The 19385-nt window shown below is 46.3% G+C and overlaps 1 protein-coding gene across 1 annotated transcript; it reads left to right on the top strand.

Moving 5' to 3' along the window:
* Positions 1–461: 461 nt before the first annotated feature.
* LOC105276941 (histone-lysine N-methyltransferase trithorax) lies at positions 462–16417 on the top strand. Its single transcript, XM_026968428.1, has 10 exons — positions 462–805; positions 1489–2920; positions 3034–3600; positions 3676–4106; positions 4399–4560; positions 4658–5053; positions 5176–11927; positions 12039–12201; positions 12327–12473; positions 12602–16417. The coding sequence occupies exons 1-10, from the start codon at positions 641–643 to the stop codon at positions 12773–12775; spliced, it is 10389 nt and encodes a 3462-aa protein (XP_026824229.1). The 5' UTR covers positions 462–640; the 3' UTR covers positions 12776–16417.
* The last annotated feature ends 2968 nt before the right edge of the window (positions 16418–19385 follow it).

The raw sequence follows: 19385 nt of genomic DNA, 5'->3' as shown, positions 1-19385 counted from the left end.
GTTTAAAAAGTTAACTCTCCTGATAAATTGTTATAAATATTGACTGTAAAATTGATATAAATATATCAAATGATTTTATCGAATTGAATTGTCGCAGTTACAGACGAGAAAGAAATCTCCTGTCAATTGCCGCGTTTTCATTGTTACGGACAAGCGTAGAGGCCATTTTCGCGCGAGTGATCATTATTCTGAACTCGAAATTTTTTATCCCGCTGTTACTCACTTGAGCTCTCGATTCCGCGATTGTCGGGCAAATGGTATCACGGCTGCGAGCCGAACGCAGATTTGTCATTAAGCAAAGAGGCAAAGTCGGCTGTCGGAGTCGCGGCGAAGGCCGTGACGGCGCGCACAGCGTGTAACGGCGTAGCCCACCTTGGTAGCCCAGGCTCTCTGTTTGACAAGTACGCGCGTATTTCGCGGCCGCGGCCGAGCGCGGCCGAGCACGCCCGACGTCGACCGAACAGCTAGCGGCCCGAGACTAACACGGCAGGCTCCGTGTGTGTGTATATCGGAGAGCGTACGTTCGTGTATAGTGTACGCGAGAGAGTCAGTGCGCCTCTCGGCCGTGGGCACAAATCGCGAGTAAAATGGAAGCGGAATTTCGCTGCGAGGTTGAGGTCCGCCGTTGAGAACAGTGAACATGGGAAGGTCCAAGTTTCCCGGGAAGCCGCCGAAGACGGCCACCAGGAAACGGATCAAGGTGCTCGGCCAGCCCGAGGCAGCACAGAGCGATCCGGTAACCGTCGCCGAGAACATCTACTACGGACTTTCCCTGTTCAACGAAACATTCGGTGACAACGAGAAGGTGAGGGAAAAAATCGTCGCGGTGAAGCGTCCGTTGTGAAGTCGCCGTCACCGCCGCCGCCGCCGTTACCGTTGTCGTTTGCCGTCGCCGTTGGCCATCGTCGTCACTGCTGCCGTTGCCGTTGTCGCCGAGGTCGCGCGAGATCGACGGCGTCGCGTCGCGGCGAGAGGCGACGCGACCCGCATGTTGTCCGGCAAGCGTTCCGTGAAAACGCATACGGCGAACCCGCAATATGCCGAGCGACAAGCTTTGGCGCCGCGTAGCGCGCGGGTTAACCTATCGACGACGGCCGACGGCTGTCGCGGAATGGCAGGTGCGCGGCAAGCGAGTCCGCTCATGCAAAATTATTCGTTCCTTACCTCGTCTCCTCGTCTCCTGCGACTGATACAACGATAGCGATTCTCATGTTGAGTGATTGTTGTTTATAATTACTGTTTTGGCATAGGATATGTTAAGAGATGTTGGTAGATTGTTTATTAAATAGCTTTCTCTGACAATAAATAAGCGTAGAAATGTCAACTGTCAAAACTAGGAGCCTGTAAGAAATAGGCTGTCATTTGGAGAAAACAAATGCATGGGTCACTTGTTTGTTTACTCCCGTGACAGCTCTTAACATAAGGAATAGAGTGTAGTTATCGAACGGTTTGTCATATTTTATACTTATATTGACAATTTGTCCTCAGGAACATCCACCGTTCCATGGATTTAGCACTAAAGAGGCTAATCTTTCTGCATCTTACATAAAAACGCAGCAACACAATGCAGAGAAGACCAACAATAAATTACCCTCTGTCACAGTCGAAAATCTTGCACCACAGTCTAAGAAGGACACTACTGATGTTAAAAATTCTCCCTCAGATATCAAAAACAGCACCAAGAAGCTTACCGATACAAATTCAAAGCCAGTCGAAGACATCACGAAGCCAGTTGTAAACTCGAACGCTAAACAGACTCCGAAAATTCACCGTGCTAAAAGTCGTAAGAATTGCAAGAGCATAAAATTTTCGAATTATTTGAAAAATCCAGTGCTAAAATCAGTGAACAATATCTTGGATCAGCATCAGAGAACGAGGCAACTACGCAACAGCACTGCAAAAAGATTGCTTCAAAGGGCGAAATCTAATGGAAGTAACGCGCGTAATCTGCTGGTGCAATCCGGAGAGAAGCCTAGCACAGTGAGAAAATTTGTTTTACCCGTTCGTAGCGTGCATTCGTCAAGAGTTATAAAGCCGAACAAGAGATTCATTGAGGAATTGGAAGAAATATCCGGTACAGAGCACAGTGAGAACGAAATCGGTACGCATGTCAAAAAGGCTAGACTACATCTGGACAAGTTCGGTAATCAGGAATCAAAATTGAAGGGTGACACAGTCAGTAAACTGTGTACGAAATTTAAGGATAAGATACGCAACAAACCGAGGAAAGTGATTCAGGGTGTTGGCACGAATGCCGAAGTAAATCAGCAAGCAAAAGCTACGGAGAAATCAGCGAATTCTGTACAAAACGCACAAATATCAAAAACCACGCATAGAGAAGTAAAGAAATCCCATACTATATCGTGTAAGAATAAAGTATCAAACAGCGCATCCGTCAACTCCAGCAACAATCAGGAATGCCCGCAAAACTCGAGCAGAGTGGCACAAACGGCAAAATCAACAGTTCCCAGAAATCAGAAGCAGATTTCTATTCCTACAAAAGTTCTTCCCGATTCCAATGTTCCAAACTTCGAGTCTTCCAGGGTTCAGACGAGATCAGGAACTCAAAATGAGGTAGCGAGCGATTTAAATAACCAGGCAAGCTTGGAAGGTGGTGCAGGATTAGCGGAAGATGGCTGTGCGAAAACCGAGGGTCAGCCTGAAAATAGTAATAAGACTGTGGTTAGTGCATTGGACAATTTTGAGGCAGAAAGCAATTTATCGGAGAGTGAAACCGAAAGCGAGCACAGCAATCATTCAGGAAGTGAGCAATCTGAATTCAGCGGGATGAAACTCAACGGTGGAAAAGTTATATTGAGAAAGGCGAGATTAAAGTTGGATAACAAGTGCTTAGCTGGAACGGAAGGACCATTCTCAACGACCAGCACCAGTAACGCTATGGGAGGAAGTACTAATTTAGGTATATATTTTTTATTTTACCGTTAATTTAAAATTGCATGTACTTTCTGCCAATAAGAACACGAACGCGTAAAATTCTTTAAATCCCTTAATTAAATAACTTTCTTTTTTCAGGATTAACAGGAACTATAAAGTGCGGCGTTTGCGGCGCGGTGCGATTTTATCGATTCGTGAAACAAGCGCGCAAGTTTGGTATTCACAGCTGCGAATCTTGCCGAAAGTTTATAAGCAAGATGATCAAACGTCAGGCTTGCGCGAAATCCTCAAACAACGTTCTTCCCATTCTCCAGTGTCATAAAGGCGACGGTCTATGTTTAGTCCCGCCCGTTGTAAGGAGCCAGCAGTGGAATCTCATGAGATGCGTTTATAAAGCCAGATGTCCGGCGTGTTGGTTGAAAATGTGTTTGAAATGTTACAACATTCCACCTGCCCTGCGGACAGGTTTAAACGCGTTGTTACCACCGTTAATGAGAGACCCTTTAAGTATCTCTTTGCCGCTCAGTCAGGACGAGGACGGTCAGGGGCAAAAGTTGGGTACGTGTACTCCACTCAGTTGGCCTGCGGAGGACAGCACGGAAAGAAATTTGTTCAAGTCGGCAATGAGTTGGAGAGACTTCGAAATAGGACAAAAAACAAGTTATCAGGGTACCGGAGGCTTTCTCTATACAAAGATAGATAAATGTAAGGCAACCTTTTGATTTCCGTTACGCCCGATGTATTTTCGCACGTGTATCTGACTTTGTGATTTTATTGCAGTTGACTCGTCGACGAGTATATCGCCCAACAAGAAACGAAAGAAAAATAATAGGATTAAAGTGAGAAAGAAAATTGGCAGCCCAACGCTCGCTTCGCCAGCCGACAACCAGTGTCCGCAGCCTCTCCGTCAGAGGTTGGAATTGAAGGGGCCGAGAGTTAAGCACGTTTGTCGAAGCGCCAGTGTCGCCCTTGGGCAGCCCATTGCAACTTTTCCCGCTGCAGATACGAAAGAGGACAACGAGCACGGCAAGAACATTCCAAAGACGGTGAAAGAAACCGAGAGGACGGAAAAGAGAGACGAGGCGACGAAAGAGAAGGAAACGCAAAAGTGCTCCGAGGAAACCAATTTAAATCTCAACGCCAACACGACGCAACAGTCCCATCCGAGAAGGGGGAAACCGCAGAATGTATCAACGTCGCATTTTCCAGCGGTGAGATGCTTTTTATTTGTTCGTAGCGTTTGAATATTGTTAAGGATAAAAGTTTAGTAGAATTGAGTTTAGTTTAGGATTTTATACGTTCGCGTGAGAGGTCTCTGAAATCCTCGATAACAACGAGAAACCGGGAAGATATGTAGAAACAAACAATAATATCGGGTGTTTTCAACGTATTCGCTCGACTTTATTGTCTTGAGAGTACCGACGCTTTGTGTGTGAGTCGAATCTGACCAGAACGAAACAACATTATAAGTTCCTAATTATACGTAAAATATATTCCTCGCAGATGTCTAAGGCAGCTGCAGACACCTTGTACACAGTCTCCATAGACTTTTGGGAACAATACGATCCTTCGGAGGTCGGAGCAAAGGGATTTGCTCTTATCGGCTCCGAGCTGTTTCACATACCCGCTATTTGCTATCTGTGTGGAAGTGCCGGTAAAGAACCGGTAAGTAATGGCTGAGTGTTAATCAAGTTGGGCCAATAAGTGGATATATATATAACAATACGTATCGCCGAGGAACTGTAACGAGCGTTCTTTACAGTTGATCCACTGTCAATGCTGTTGCGAGCCATACCACGCCTTCTGTTTGGAACCCAGTGAATGGAATGCTTGCGCACAGCCGAACTGGTGTTGTCCCCGGTGTACAATCTGTCAGTCCTGTCATCTCAGATCCGGTCCGAAATTGTCCTGCATTCGTTGTCGCCAATCGTTTCACCATTCGTGTTTGTCAAAATCCGGTGTTAGCTCGAGATTGTACAGTCCCGATCGACCTTACGTTTGCCAAAGCTGTATCAAGTGTAAAAGCTGCGGTAGTGAAGGCGTTAGCGTCTATGTGGGTAATCTACCCCTCTGCTCCATGTGCTTTAAGTTAAGACAGCAAGGGAACTATTGTCCTTTGTGTCAGAGGTGTTACAACGAAAACGATTTCGACACGAAGGTACGTACGCGCAACTTTTACATCAGAAATCAGCTCTCGGTCTCTCATGGAGTTTGTTTAGTCTCAGCTTCATTAAAAGGCCTATTCAATTTAACTATTACGATTAAACGTTGTTCTTTCAGATGATGGAATGTAGCGAGTGTTCCTGTTGGGTACATGCCCGTTGTGAAGGCCTTTCGGATGAGCGTTACCAGATACTCAGTTACCTGCCCGATTCAATCGAGTACACTTGTAGCCAGTGCTCTTCCAACTCAAATTCCGTCTGGAGGAATGCCATAGAAGCGGAGCTGAAGGCGGGTTTCATCGGCGTGGTAAAGTCTCTGAGTAAGAACCGTAAAATCTGCATGGCTCTCAAGTGGAGTCCGAGGAAGGAGTGTCTTTGTAGACCAGTTCCAAGCACGAGAAGACTCGAATTTTCTGAGGACAAGAACGAGACGAGCTACGCGAGGGAGACTGAAGAGTCGGAAGAGAGCAACGGTGACAAATTCGCGGATACTGATTCGAGCGCGGGTGTTACTTGCAGAGACGGTATAAGTAAGCTCGATGTAGAGGAACATACGACGGACGGTCCCGTTAGAAAGGGCCTGCGACGATTGCGACAAAAGTTTCATCTGAAAGAATGCTCGGTCAGAGTAAAAAATTGTATTCCCAAGGACTCTCAAGGCACCGAGAGAAAAGACTGGTCGAACGAGGAATCTACTTCAAGTGACGTCGCAGAATGCCACTGTTCGGAGCAACAGGTCATCGCGAGGCCCTCGCCCACCCTGATGTCCGTAAAGCGAAAAGTGAACGGTAATGAGTACAAATCACTGTCGCAGTTTCACTGTGATATGGAGCACGTGATAAATCGAGCTGGTTCGAAAGATCTGATGGAAACTTACCACGAAATCCTACAAGAAGTCTTTCCTTGGTTCACTCCTAAAAATTTCAAGGGTAGCGACGACAATGACGATACGCTAACACCTCCTAATGACGTGTGCAAGGACACCTCGTTAAAGACCAAGTTCGACGATCCCGTTCTAGAAGCGTGGAAGGAAGAGGTGATGAGGGCGCCGAAAGCGATCGCGGCAAAAACGGCGAATCTGTACAATATTCACGTTGAGGACAGCAGATCGTGTTGTCTGTGCAAAGGTTTGGGCGATGGACAAGAGATGAAGGAGGGCAGATTGCTGTATTGCGGTCAAAACGAATGGGTGCACGCGAATTGCGCGCTATGGTCGAACGAGGTGTTCGAGGAGATCGATGGCTCGCTGCAGAACGTTCACAGTGCCATTTCGAGAGGACGTTTGATCCGTTGCACCGAGTGCGGGAAGAAGGGCGCGAGTATCGGATGCTGCGCAAAGAGCTGTAGTAATACCTTCCACTTTCCGTGCGCGAGAAATGTTGGACTGACCTTCAACGACGACAAGAGAGTATTCTGCGCCTCGCACTCGGCCAGTTATGCGCACAAACCTCTGCAAAACGAAAACGAATTCAGTTTGAAACGGCCAGTATACGTGGAGCTGGATCGGAAGAAGAAAAAGTACGTGGAACCCAACAAAGTGAAGGTGATGATAGGCTCATTGATGATCGATTGTTTGGGCACCGTCATTCCTGAATTCTCCGACACGACCGAGAAGATAATACCGTGTGATTATAAGTGCTCCAGGCTTTATTGGTCTACTGTGAATCCTTACAAAGTCGTGAGATATTATATCAGGACTTATGTACAGGTGCACGTGCCAGACGTTTCATCCGAAGTCGAGAACAACATCACTATCGATCACACCAAAGAACAGGAAAAGGAGGAAGTACCAACGGATGCGCAGAGAGTCGACTATTTGGCCGTTAAGCAAACCCTGGACACGCTCGTCGATATTGTGTGCAATAAAGAGGTCGATGAAAATCTGGCGGAACAAAATAACACGGATCTTTTGCCGCCAGAGTTGAAGGAAGCTATATTCGAGGATCTGCCGCACGATCTGCTGGACGGGATTTCCATGCAGGACATTTTTCCGAAGATGTCGTATGAGGATTTTTTAGCCATGGACTTGAAGAACGACGCCTCCTTCACCACGGATTTGTTTAAGGACGATATGTTGCCGTCGGAAATCGAAGAAACGATAAAACCGCCAGAAAGTAAACTTTCCAAAATGGACTCGTCTTTGCTGGAATTGGGGAATAATGACCTCTGGGTGCGGCTGGAGGCGAAAACTGCTGTTCAAGATCTGATGGACGACCTATTCAACTCAAAAAATCAGAAACGTGGTGGTAGGGAGCTGAAACGATCAAAATCCGAAGTGATGTCGAACAATCCGCTGATTGTCGGCGGCCAGCGGCATCATCAGCGTTCCTGCAGTCTGACCTGGAGCTGCAAACTTGACAACACTTACGGCTCCAGCATAAAGAGACGGAAGTTACCACGAAATCCGTCCAGCACTAAACCCAGCGAAGCCGGCCTTATTGTTTTGGATGCGCAAAATGAACGCACGTCCATGTTCCACGAGCTAAGAATCCCGGAGAGCATCATGGTCACTGTGGGACGAGCGAACACGTCCAACATATTATCCGACTCCGTGCGCGAATTGAAATACTGCATCGAAGATTCAGCTGGCTTGAATCGCCGCGTGTTATCAGCCAGGGATGATGCGAAGGAGCATAAAAGACTGTTTTGGCATCCGAGACAGCAACAACCGCGAATAGTGCAAGTGGATGGACCAGCTGACGCTAACAGCGCGAGCGAATGCAGTTCACCGGAATACAACACCGAGGAGAAGAGCAACGCGAATCTGTCAACGTCCGAATCATTATCGATCCCACAACTGGACGGCATCAATGACGAGCATTCGTCCGACTCAAGTGAATTGAGCGCGGAAAAAGATCTCGGTTTGTACACGCGCACCTCGAATTTTTTACATCCGAAACGTATCTTTGGCTTTATCAGGTCGCAGGTGACGAGTAACGGCGACAAGTCACAGAAGGTGAAGAACGGTAACGGGAATCTCGCAATCGCTTCTTCCACCAGATGCACGTTGCAAAAAATGGGAGCTTTACTCAAAGAAAAGAGCCTCAAGCTGAATCTAGAGATCCCGCAAGTAGACGGCGCAGGTGACATTTCGAGCGATGACGAATGCGTAACGTCGCAGCACCATGCGACGACACGCGACAGGATAATCCATGCTGCGTATGAATCGCCGTTCGAGCATATTGATCGACCTGTCACCTGCAAGAGATGCTGCTGCACGTATCGCACCCAGGACAGTTACAATCGGCACCTGGCTAATTGCGACATCATGATCACCAGCGACAGTGACTCGGAGACCATGGACAACAAACTCGCGTCGCCGGACTCGAGGTTCTCTCCGAGTGTGGGTTCGGTATCGCCACAATTTATCACACTTTCACCATCCGAGGGACATACTCTGTCGACCGATTACACGGATATCCAGGCGACGTCGCCGATCGAGGCGTCCGTGCCATCACCCCATCCGAGCATTCAGATTGAGCCGATCGCTCAGGCGATTATCACACCGCAGATTCACACGGCACACGCCACGGTAGAGACCGTGCACCAGACAGTATTAACATCCAACGATATGATCGTGCAGACTCAGTATACTCGCAGAACCACCACCCTGCCGAACCCAGCAGTATTACCCCCTCAGGAAAGCACGGTGCAAATAACAGAGATTACTGATCCGCCGTCCGTTTCGAGTGATTCCAATGTCACAACGCACAGCATGATGAACACGCCGATGAGCTCGCCAGACAGTACGAGCTCGCAGACCGTCCCTAGCCCAGAAATGTCACCCAACTATCTGACTACAAGTGTACAGACAGCACATGAGAACGCGCAGCAAGCAAACGCGCAGATTTCCCGCGTCACCGCCGTCGCGAAATCAAAGACCCCGCGGGTGACCAAACCCAAGACGAAAAGCGTCAAGTCGCAACAGCACATCGTGAAGAACGTTGTGCAGACACCGCACAATCATGCCGCCGCGCATGCCAGGTTCCAGCCAGCGACGATGCAGAGTAGCACGGCGCCGGTCATCCAATTGCAACAGACCACTCAGAGACCGACGGTGATCCTGCAGCAAGTGGCATCACCCGGAATTATGTCCGCTTACGTGGAGACGTTGCAGCAGCAATCCGGTCAGAATTTACAGTACATCACGACGATAGGTAGCGGACAGCACGAACCCAGTTTCAAGCCGCAGTTTATCGCGACGAATCCTTTGATGCCGGGTACGTACATACAGGCACCGTCCGACAATCTGCTGGCACTGCAGAATGGCGGCATCTCGATATTGCCGAGTGTACAGATTACACAGACACAACCCACGGTCCTGGGCACGATCATACAGCAGCAACCCGGCGCAATTCAGTGTGGTGTCATATCATCAGAGCAACTGCTATTGAGTTCGACGCCCACGCTAGAGATGTTTACCGATCCGACTGGTGGTATGTTTGTGTCTAATCAGCCGATGTACTACGGTCTGGAGACGATCGTCAGCAACACGGTAATGTCGTCCAGTCAGTTCATGGCAGGCGCGGTGCCGCAAGTATTAGCTAGCAGTTATCAAACGACTACCCAAGTGTTTCAAGCATCCAAGCTGATGGAGCCCATCGTGGACGTGCAGACCGTGCCTGGCGTGCCTACGGTGACAGCGGTGCAGGCGATGCAGAATGTATCGGGCGTGCCCGGTGTGCAGAACGTGCCTGGTGTACAGAACGTGCCCGCCGTGTCCAATATAACCGGCGTGTCTAACGTGACGAGCGTGCAGGGAGTCGGCAGTATGCCGAATGTGCCAGCAGTGGCCGGCGGTTACGTGGTGGTGAATCAATCGGCGCCGCCACCAGCAGCAGCACCAGCACCGACAGCAATAGCAGCTCCGGCAGCCGCACCAGTACCAGCATCGATACCGGCCTTAGTGCCAGCACCAGCATCGATACCGACTGCAATACCATCAGCAGCACCGATGCCAGCACCAGCGCCAGTACCGGCGCCAGCACCAGTACCAGCATTAGCATCAGCACAAATATCAGCGTCAGTACCAGTACCGGTACCAGCACCAACATCAGTACCGGCATCGGTATTAGCAGCTCCGTCAGCACCACCGCCACCGCCACCGCCACCATCGCTGCCACCTCCAGTACCATCATTATCACTACCATCAGTGGAACCGATCGCAGCAGCATCGCAGATCAACATTTCCACTACGCCCCAGGAGCAAGTTTTTGGCAGCGTTGCATGCAACGTCGTATCACCAGCATCATGCGCGAATATCACGGAACAACCAGTGACATCGATCCAAGTGGCGGATGTATGTCCATCGAACATTCACGTTGTGACATCGAGCAGCGAGGCAACGGCTACGAAGTTGTCACCGTTACCGCCACCACCGCATGCAATGCCAACGATACCCCGTGTCGCCGTGCGACCCAGTCCGGTGACACATTCAATTGTAAATCATGGTGCCGCCTGGCGGATCACTGAGCCGCTGTTTGGTACGGATCAACCGATGAACAATAGCGTGCGACCGTACTTCGACTCGAAACATGTATCGGAAAATACTAGCATGATCAAGTCCAGCATATCATCGTCCAAGATACCGCCCTTATCTAATCACTACATCGCGCAGAGGAACCTAGTTGTAAATAGCAAACCGAATCATGATGTAAATAGTGTGAATAAGAGCTACAACGGCAGTATCGTGCCGAGTTCCAACTGCGCGAATGCCAGTATCAACAGTAACAGCAACCAAATCGTTGTCGCCTGCTCCAACAACTCTGTGCAGAATAAAATCTCAATGCCAACGAGTAACAGCATGCCAACCAGTCGACCAATGAACAGAGTGCTGCCGATGCAGGCGGTAACACCAAAGCAGGATCCGATAAAGACTGTACCGAAAGACGATCTAACGATCGAAGAACCCACGAAACCGGTGATCAAGCCGGCTGAGCCGGAAATTGCGGAGCCGAAGAAAACTGTCACCGAGGAGATCGCACCAATGGAGAAACCCACGGATGTTACATTGAGTAACATCAGCGATAGTATCAAACTGAACACGGATACCATAGAGAAGGTGAAGGAGAATCTCAAGCTAGAACTCGACAAGGAAAAGCTACAGAATACGTCGCTGAAGATAGTGCTGCAGAAACAATTGCAGGATGGTTCTTATAAAATTACGCGCAACATGAAGGCGGTCACGCAGAGTAAAAAGACACCTCAGGTAACGTCTGTGGAGATATTGCCTGCGAAGCAGGTGCCGCAGATCGCGTCGCTGCAACTGCTGCCGATCAAGACGTTCACGCTAAAGACGAATAAGATTGAGGATAAGGCGAAGCCCGCGGATACGAAGATGAACTCGTTGAAAACGAAGACACCGCCGGTAGCCGTGAAGAAGCCGAGAATCGTGGCGAAGTCGATCAGATCAGTGCGAAACAATCCGTCGCATAATTCGCAACAGATACAGAAGAATTGCGCGAAAGGGCCGACCCTGATGTACGAAATAAAATCGCAGGACGGCTTCACGCACACCGCCACGTCTATGGCCGAGGTGTGGGAGACGGTGTTTCAGGCGGTGCAGAACGCTCGCAAGGCTCACAATCTGCCACCACTGCCCCACAACTCCTTGTCCGAGAGTCTCGGTCTGGAAAACAACGCGACAGTCTATCTGGTCGAGCAGTTGCCGGGCGTGAACAGGTGCACCAAGTACAAGACCAAGTTTCACACTCCGGCACCACCGAAACCTGGTGAAATAGAGAACGAGCTGCCGGCGGCGTGTGCGAGCGGCACAGCTCGTGCGGAATCCTACAAGGGCAGGAAGGCACATGACATGTTCGGCTGGCTGGCATCGCAGCACAGACCGAAAATATCAGAGACGGAGTCCAGGTAAATTCCATACCGAGTGTACAACATGTTAATAATTGTGCACGCTACGATTATATTTCGTAAAAGATTCCTTGTCGCCCTAAAGATTATTATAGAGTACGTTCTTTCCAGGCGAGCTGCAAATCCCAATTTTCCCATGGCAATGCGCTTTAGAACGCTCAAAGGAGCGTCAAAGGGATCTCTCGGTGTATATCATTCCCACATACATGGTAGAGGACTGTTTTGTTTGAGGGACATCGAGGCTGGTGAGATGGTTATTGAATATGCTGGTGAGGTAAGTGATAAGCACGATATCAAATTATTAATAATAGTGAAATGAAAAGATATGCATTACACCAGGGTATATTTATCGTTAATGTTCCTATCATCGTTATTATTGACATTATTAATCATATTCAGGTTATTCGATCTTCTTTGACCGACAAGAGAGAAAAGTACTATGACAGCAAAAATATAGGCTGTTACATGTTTAAAATTGATGATCATCTAGTTGTCGACGCTACCATGAAAGGGAATGCAGCTAGATTTATCAATCACTCCTGCGAGGTATAGTTTCTTTCTGTGTATAAAATATATAGAATCGTATATAAAAAAAAACAGATTTGATTAATTTTATAATAAATATATAATATGATTCGTAGATTTATTAAAATAATTAAAACTATTGTACACAGCCAAACTGTTACTCGCGAGTGGTGGACATCGTAGGCAAGAAACATATATTGATATTCGCTCTTCGCCGCATCATTCAAGGGGAGGAGTTGACGTACGACTACAAATTCCCATTCGAGGATATCAAGATCCCTTGTACTTGCGGTTCCCGCAGATGTCGCAAATACCTCAACTGAGACTGCGTATATACAGCTTATCCTAAGCAGCCGACGATCGACGACACAGATATAGAATATGTGCTATAATTGCGCGCGCGCTTTCGAATAGGATTCGTTTTATTGAACGTTATTCATTTTACTCATCATCAAACTATTTTCAGAGATTGCAGCTTTTTATTACTATAAAATGAACATAGATTATACATTTTAAATATTAGAAGGCCAGATATATAGATACGCGAAGCACGGCGGTTACGACAACGTTACTTTAGACAGCTACGTTCGTGTAGTTGATTTTTGACGGGGGTATATATACACGCACGTATATACCTATAGCAATAAATGACTCGAGTATATTCCCGCTTTCGTACCCGGCGAAGTCGTGCGTGTACTAACGCGCTTCAGACTCTTGAAAGTGTTATTTTATTCACGCCTGTGCTTTCTCGCACGACTTTTAGATTCTACCTATTATCTACTATTGAGGCTTAAGTGTACAAGTTATCTTACACTTTACACTAAATACGAGCGCTTCTCGATTCACATGACTTCTATGCATTTTAGATAACGATTTCCCGTAATGGATCTTGACAGTATTTATCGAGTTTGTGGACTCTTCCCTTAGACGAAAGTGGCTATCGTGATAAAAAAAATTAATCGTACGACGCGAATGGATGATGAAAAAACCAAAAGGAAGGCAGATCGTAGTTTTCAGAAGCCCAATCATGTTGGTACTTGTCACGAGACGAAAGTGACAAATGAGAGAAAGACGCGAGTGAGCGAATGGTGTACAAACGATCTTACGAAGTACGTGAATGCGATACGCAACAATTGTACATTTAAATGATCTTTTCGTGTAAATTTTGAAAATTTAGTGTACAGTGTACGATGAACTTCGTGACATTTCATGTCTGCTGTAGGGCCAGATTTCAAATGTTTTTGTAAAATATGTAATTGTTAGATTAGATATATCGTCTTTGATGTAAGTACAGCAAAACCAGTTTTAACTTAAGTTAGGAATGTAGGCATTAAGGAGAGAGATAGAGAATGGCAAGTGTGAACAGTCTCCTGTAGCAGGACATTGTTCGAAGGTGTACCTACTTTGGCAGACATTGATACGACATTGTGTTTCGTTATTTGCGAGATCATTGACAAAAATGAACGAGACATTCGGTTTCCGAATTGATTTTAAATTATTTATTCGCTCGCGCATGAAACAGCCCGAGTTTGATATACACTTTTCCCTTCTTTTTTTTTTTATTTTATACGTTCTTTAGATATCGCACCTGTATATTCGTGCTTCCACCTTGCCAAGATCATGATTATTGGCTTTGTCACCCGAGTAATGTCCGAACGGTAAACAGAATCCGCGACAAGGAGAACACATTTCGTTCGACAAGTATATTTCATAGAAGCGTTAACGTTTTTAACGAATGCTTTCGGAGGAGCTTCTATCGGAAAGTCAGTTTGCTCGTTCAACTCGACGAGGATTTACGCATTGTTTGAGATAAACGTCCTCGGGAACGCTCCCGGCGAACGTTTGTGATACTTTCCCACAATGGGAGATATTAGAAATGCTTTTTATAGGAATATATTTTACATTTTTACGGATATATACATACATACATATATATATATCACGTATTCTCTCCGTACCAATACCCTTCTGTGAAGTCCAGTTTTGCCTTACTTTTAATGTACCTACGCTTCTACGCCCAGTGATAGATTTAGGTGTATTTACGCAAATGATATTTTATATTCGGAACTAACACAATCGCGTGCAAACAAGGCGCGGCACGGCGCCTCCCCCTGAGACAGCTGTCGATGATGATATCTTAGCGCGATTAATCAATCTCTGCCGAGGTGGTAGTCCCTTAAATTTTGGTGCTCCATGGACACCGTTAAGTGCACTTTTCATGAAAAAATGGCCTAGAGTAAGAGATAGTAGGTTGCAGAGTGCGGAAGTGTTTGATAATAATAAGAAATGCGTTATACGAAGAATATTGATCACGAATTATTTAAAGAGGTAATATAAAGAGTGGGATGAGACGAGATATATGGCGGGGAGCATTATTTGAGCACGCGAATAATGTCAGGCGTGCTGACGATTTTAATCGGCCTGGTTTGGTACAAAGTGCATACGCTGAGTTGTATAAAAAGTTATAAAAAAAAAGAAATGAAAGAAAACGGGAACTTGTTCTGGTCACGTGAAATTGCCATTTTTTAGGTATTTTGTGAATCTTTTTTTCTTTTTTTTAATATTATAATTATCGATAATTAATAACTATTATTGGAAGAGATGAATATTGTTAATATAATAATAATTAATTTTAATCTGTATATGAAAAGTAATACGACTAAGTAAGAATGGTAATTTACTTGAAAATATAATAACGATGTTAGATATTTTATTGATATTTATTGATTATACGAACGACGGTATTAGGGTTGACGGAAAAGTACTAACGTAAATCGAGCGATTTAGAACCGGTGCACATATATGGTGGTCACACTGTTGATACAGATACAAAGATCAGGAGGTTCTTAGATTTTTTTTCTAGCGAACGTGTATCTTCGATTGCAGCCTCTTTTGAGCTACGTTGCTTGAGCTATCGGAATCGTTTTGGGCTTTACGAAGTGTATAACTCTATAAGCATTACCGCGTAACCCGATTTCCACGCTGCTATGTATTATGATTGTAAGCTGTAGGCTATTTATGTGATTGTCCGATTTCGTTTTTACGCTCATGCGATCATCGAAATTCTCAGTACGTTGCCTCTGCTCTGATGATTTGTATTACCGACACTTTCATACTTACGGTACCCACGAAAGTACTCCGAAGGAGAAGTATGGGATAGTCTGGCGAGCGTGTGAGTTTTGCGAGTGCGGGACACGAGTAGCGAGAGCGCGAGAAAGAGAAGTGAATTCTATTTGTCTCCTGATAATCCTTACCTGATGCGAATTCGGACGAATCGCGCCCCCGTCGGGCGCTTTCTCTGGAACATACTCTGTGTCTTTTTCAACTATTCCTTAAACTGCGCGAGGGCCGCGTAAAGGTCCTCTTAGTATTACGCATCCAGCCTTCATTATTATTCTTATTATTATCGCTATTAATTATAATCTACACACACACACATCATAAAGCAAGAAGGAGGAACGGAGGGAGAAAGAGAATGAGAGAAAAAAAGGGAAAGCATAATACATCACCATTCAAGTCACTCGTATATTTGGGCACATTTAGCACCGTTTTGTTTACTACACCCATTTAGCACCTCAAAAATAACGTTGCGTGTAAAAACGATACATCCGAAGAATGGTACGAAGAATAAACGTATAGTCTAACAATAATAAAAAAAAGATACTAATGTATAGATGTAATAGATAGATCGTTTCTCTCCGACTTTTGCGCACGTTTCACCTTCTGACGGACGAACTCGCTTCGGACGACGATTCGAACGGACATTTCGGTGAAAAACGAATCACGTGGAAAAAAACGAATGATTAAGTTCTTTCGCAGAAACAACCGAGCGCGCGCGGTGCGCATCATTCGCGACGCGGTTTTGCCGAACCGCGGCATTAATGTAATTAATGACCTCTCGCAACCGGCGATTTCGTCTCCCTGTGTGCTTTAAGTTCTCTTCGTGGAAAAATAAAAAAGGAAAACGATTAAATTATTCTTACAACTTAAGAAATGAAAAAGGCAAAAAAAGAGAAAATGTAAAACGCTTCTTAAGATGTGTATAAAACTACTATTCTAACGTTTAAACAGAGTGTAGAATTTTGAAATATTGTACTTGTTTAAAATGAGAAAAGAAAGAGGAAAGATAAATAATAATTATTGACGAACTCGAGACGACGGAACGAAAGGGAAAAAAGAAAAAATGAAAAAATTGTCTGTGATTATCAGTCATAATAATCTTTAGGTCTCCGCGACATATTTTTTAGAGAATATTTTTTAGGAAATTACAAAATTTATGATATATCCCTATTATTGATATGATATTGGGTCGGACACGCTACGCATAATAATATTAAAGATGAAATTGAAAAAAAAAAACACAAGATGAACTGTAAAAGTTGCAAACTGTTTAAATAGAGTTACAAATAGTTGAGATTCGATGGCTGTTGTAAAATATTCAGTGTTTGGACAAATAATTATTAAAAAACTATTTATAAACTAATATCGAAGTACGGTAATATTATTATATCGCATATTATAGTAGCGTTTTTATCCCTTCTTGCGTTTGCGTATTCATGGCGGACGTAGGTGTAGAGAGAAAGAGAGCGAGAGAAGAGGAGAAGAATTTTGGTAAAGGCCCAACAGTGTAAAACGAAGTCTCGCAATTAAAGCGATTAATTAAACGAAGAACGAAGAACGCAATTGCGGAAACGAATCGGGGGTGGGGGGGGGGAGGGAGGGGAGGAAAAAGCGTTGGAGAGAGGAAGAGAGAGAGAGAGAGAGAAAGATGGACGACGGAGGGTACAGGGGGCATTTGCCACACGTTTTTTGCGTGTAAATTGTCGTTATCGATCCATCTACTTATCGTAGAGAACTTATGAAGTTTAATCGTAATATCTACATTAACCAGAAAAGGTACGCGTACCGCATAGAGAACACATAGCCGCTTTCATCACAGGTACACACATACACACACATACTCTCTCACACGTAACACCAACACTCTGCCACACATACACACAGATATGCCCATGTTTTGTAATTAAATGTTTTGTTAGTATATTATACGAGAAATTAACAAAATAAAACCACAAGTGGAAACATGAGTGAGACGTTGTGTATTATGTCTACATTCTGTCACGGACGATGCGCTCCTTTCTTGTGGGATTCGGTTCAGTGAGCAGCACTACGTCGAAGCTACTCATAAATTTATGCTTTCCTGATAACGATCTTATATAATATTCTTCTAAAGTCTCGCATTAAATCAAATTCAAATCGCGCGTCGTGCATGAGGACCCGCGCCGCACGAGGAGGAGATAGAGTTCTCGTTTAGCGCGAGTCTTCAATTCCAAGAAATCCGTCCGAGTGGAGGAAACAACAGCTGTGTGTTAGTCACTACGATAAGTGATGACCGCCGCATCGCGAACTAAATATTCGAATTAATATTTCTTGTTACACGCGCAGAAAAATGAACAGATATATAAACACAAAACGAAGCCATGTATGGTAATACCGGTCTGCTTAATTACGAGGACGTGCGAAATCGCCGCTATGGAGCATCTCTCCCATGCACATGATGCGAGACGCACATGCGCTCGTTCTCTCAATTATTTCCCCGCGATTGCGGCAACGCGCTTTGGAAATCGCGCGCGCGCGCGGCCGGGGAGGCTTGCGGCCGCGAGTTCGTATCTCGTTAGGTTTTTTTAAAATATCGCCGGGGCGCGCAATTAGTCGCGGGGCACAAAGCGGCCAATCTTATCTCGCTTTGTCCGTTCCCACGCGTGGGCGGGCGAGCGCGACGGGCCGCGTTTCGATTAACGAAAGCAGCCGCCGCGTATTACGCATACAACTGCGTTGTAGGTCACGCTTTTTCCGCGTGTGAGAGGTTTTCACGTACGATCTCTGTGCGCGTACAACCGTACGTACGTGCGACTGAGTCATACGCTAAACGACACGACGCGAATGATCGCGGCGATGCGTTACGCGACGCGATGCAGCCCGGCGCCGGTGCGCGTCTGCCCTAAGTGTGCGACGCGTCACCGCGCGCATTTGCCCGTGGAGTTTGCGTTCCGCCGTAATTCGGCGCTGTGCTTTACGTACGTGCGTGATGTGGAGACGAGAACGTGCTCAAACGAGATGTAAACGAGTTGCTCACACGAGCGGATAAACACGCATGCGTGCAGGACGTTCCTCGTCGAACCGTACGTAATAATGCATTTATTCACACGCAATTCGCGCGAGCGTTTCGTCCAACTCGATCGGACACGTCCGCTAATTTGTTTATGCGAACTGCTTGCTTTCGATTCCGACGATTTTTCCGTTGCGCCGTTGTCCGACAACGCGCCGCGGCGAAAGAGTGACGCAAGCGCGTTGTTTCAGTGTTCCGGCAACGCGTGCATCGCCGCGCACCGCGCATTTCAACGTTGCAGCATTCGGTAGTCGGTATGCTCCGCATTTGTTTACACGGGCGGCTCACTTTGCTTACGTTACTGCGCGCCGACGCGACGTAACTCACCGTAACGAATCCGGTGGAATGCCCGTTTAAACAAATGCATTTTGACGTGGCGCATTCGGCGGAACGTTCCGGATTTATTTACACATAATTTGCTTTGAAGATTTCCCGTCGGTTCTCGGCGCGATGCATCGACGGAGCGCGGCTTTACGCGAGGGCGAGAGTGTCGGACGGCACGGCCGACCAGCGTGTCCGGCCCTCTTCATTTTCTGGTCGGTGATTACGCTCGAGCATCCCGAAATACCGAGATCGGGCTTACATAACGGTATCTTCCTACATGGATTATTATATATCCGTTGCGCGTTTCCGATCGAGGGCTCTCAAAGTCGCGTATTCATAAATTTCTATCTTTGAACGCGCGACGTCGACGCTCGTCCACGACGGGCTGTTCCATTTATAAATCGCCAGATTCATGGATCCACGGAGAGAGATTCTCGCGA

Source organism: Ooceraea biroi, chromosome 3 (genome assembly GCF_003672135.1).
Source record: "Ooceraea biroi isolate clonal line C1 chromosome 3, Obir_v5.4, whole genome shotgun sequence".
NCBI lineage: Eukaryota > Metazoa > Arthropoda > Insecta > Hymenoptera > Formicidae > Ooceraea > Ooceraea biroi.
This window is presented reverse-complemented; position numbering and strand designations above follow the sequence as displayed.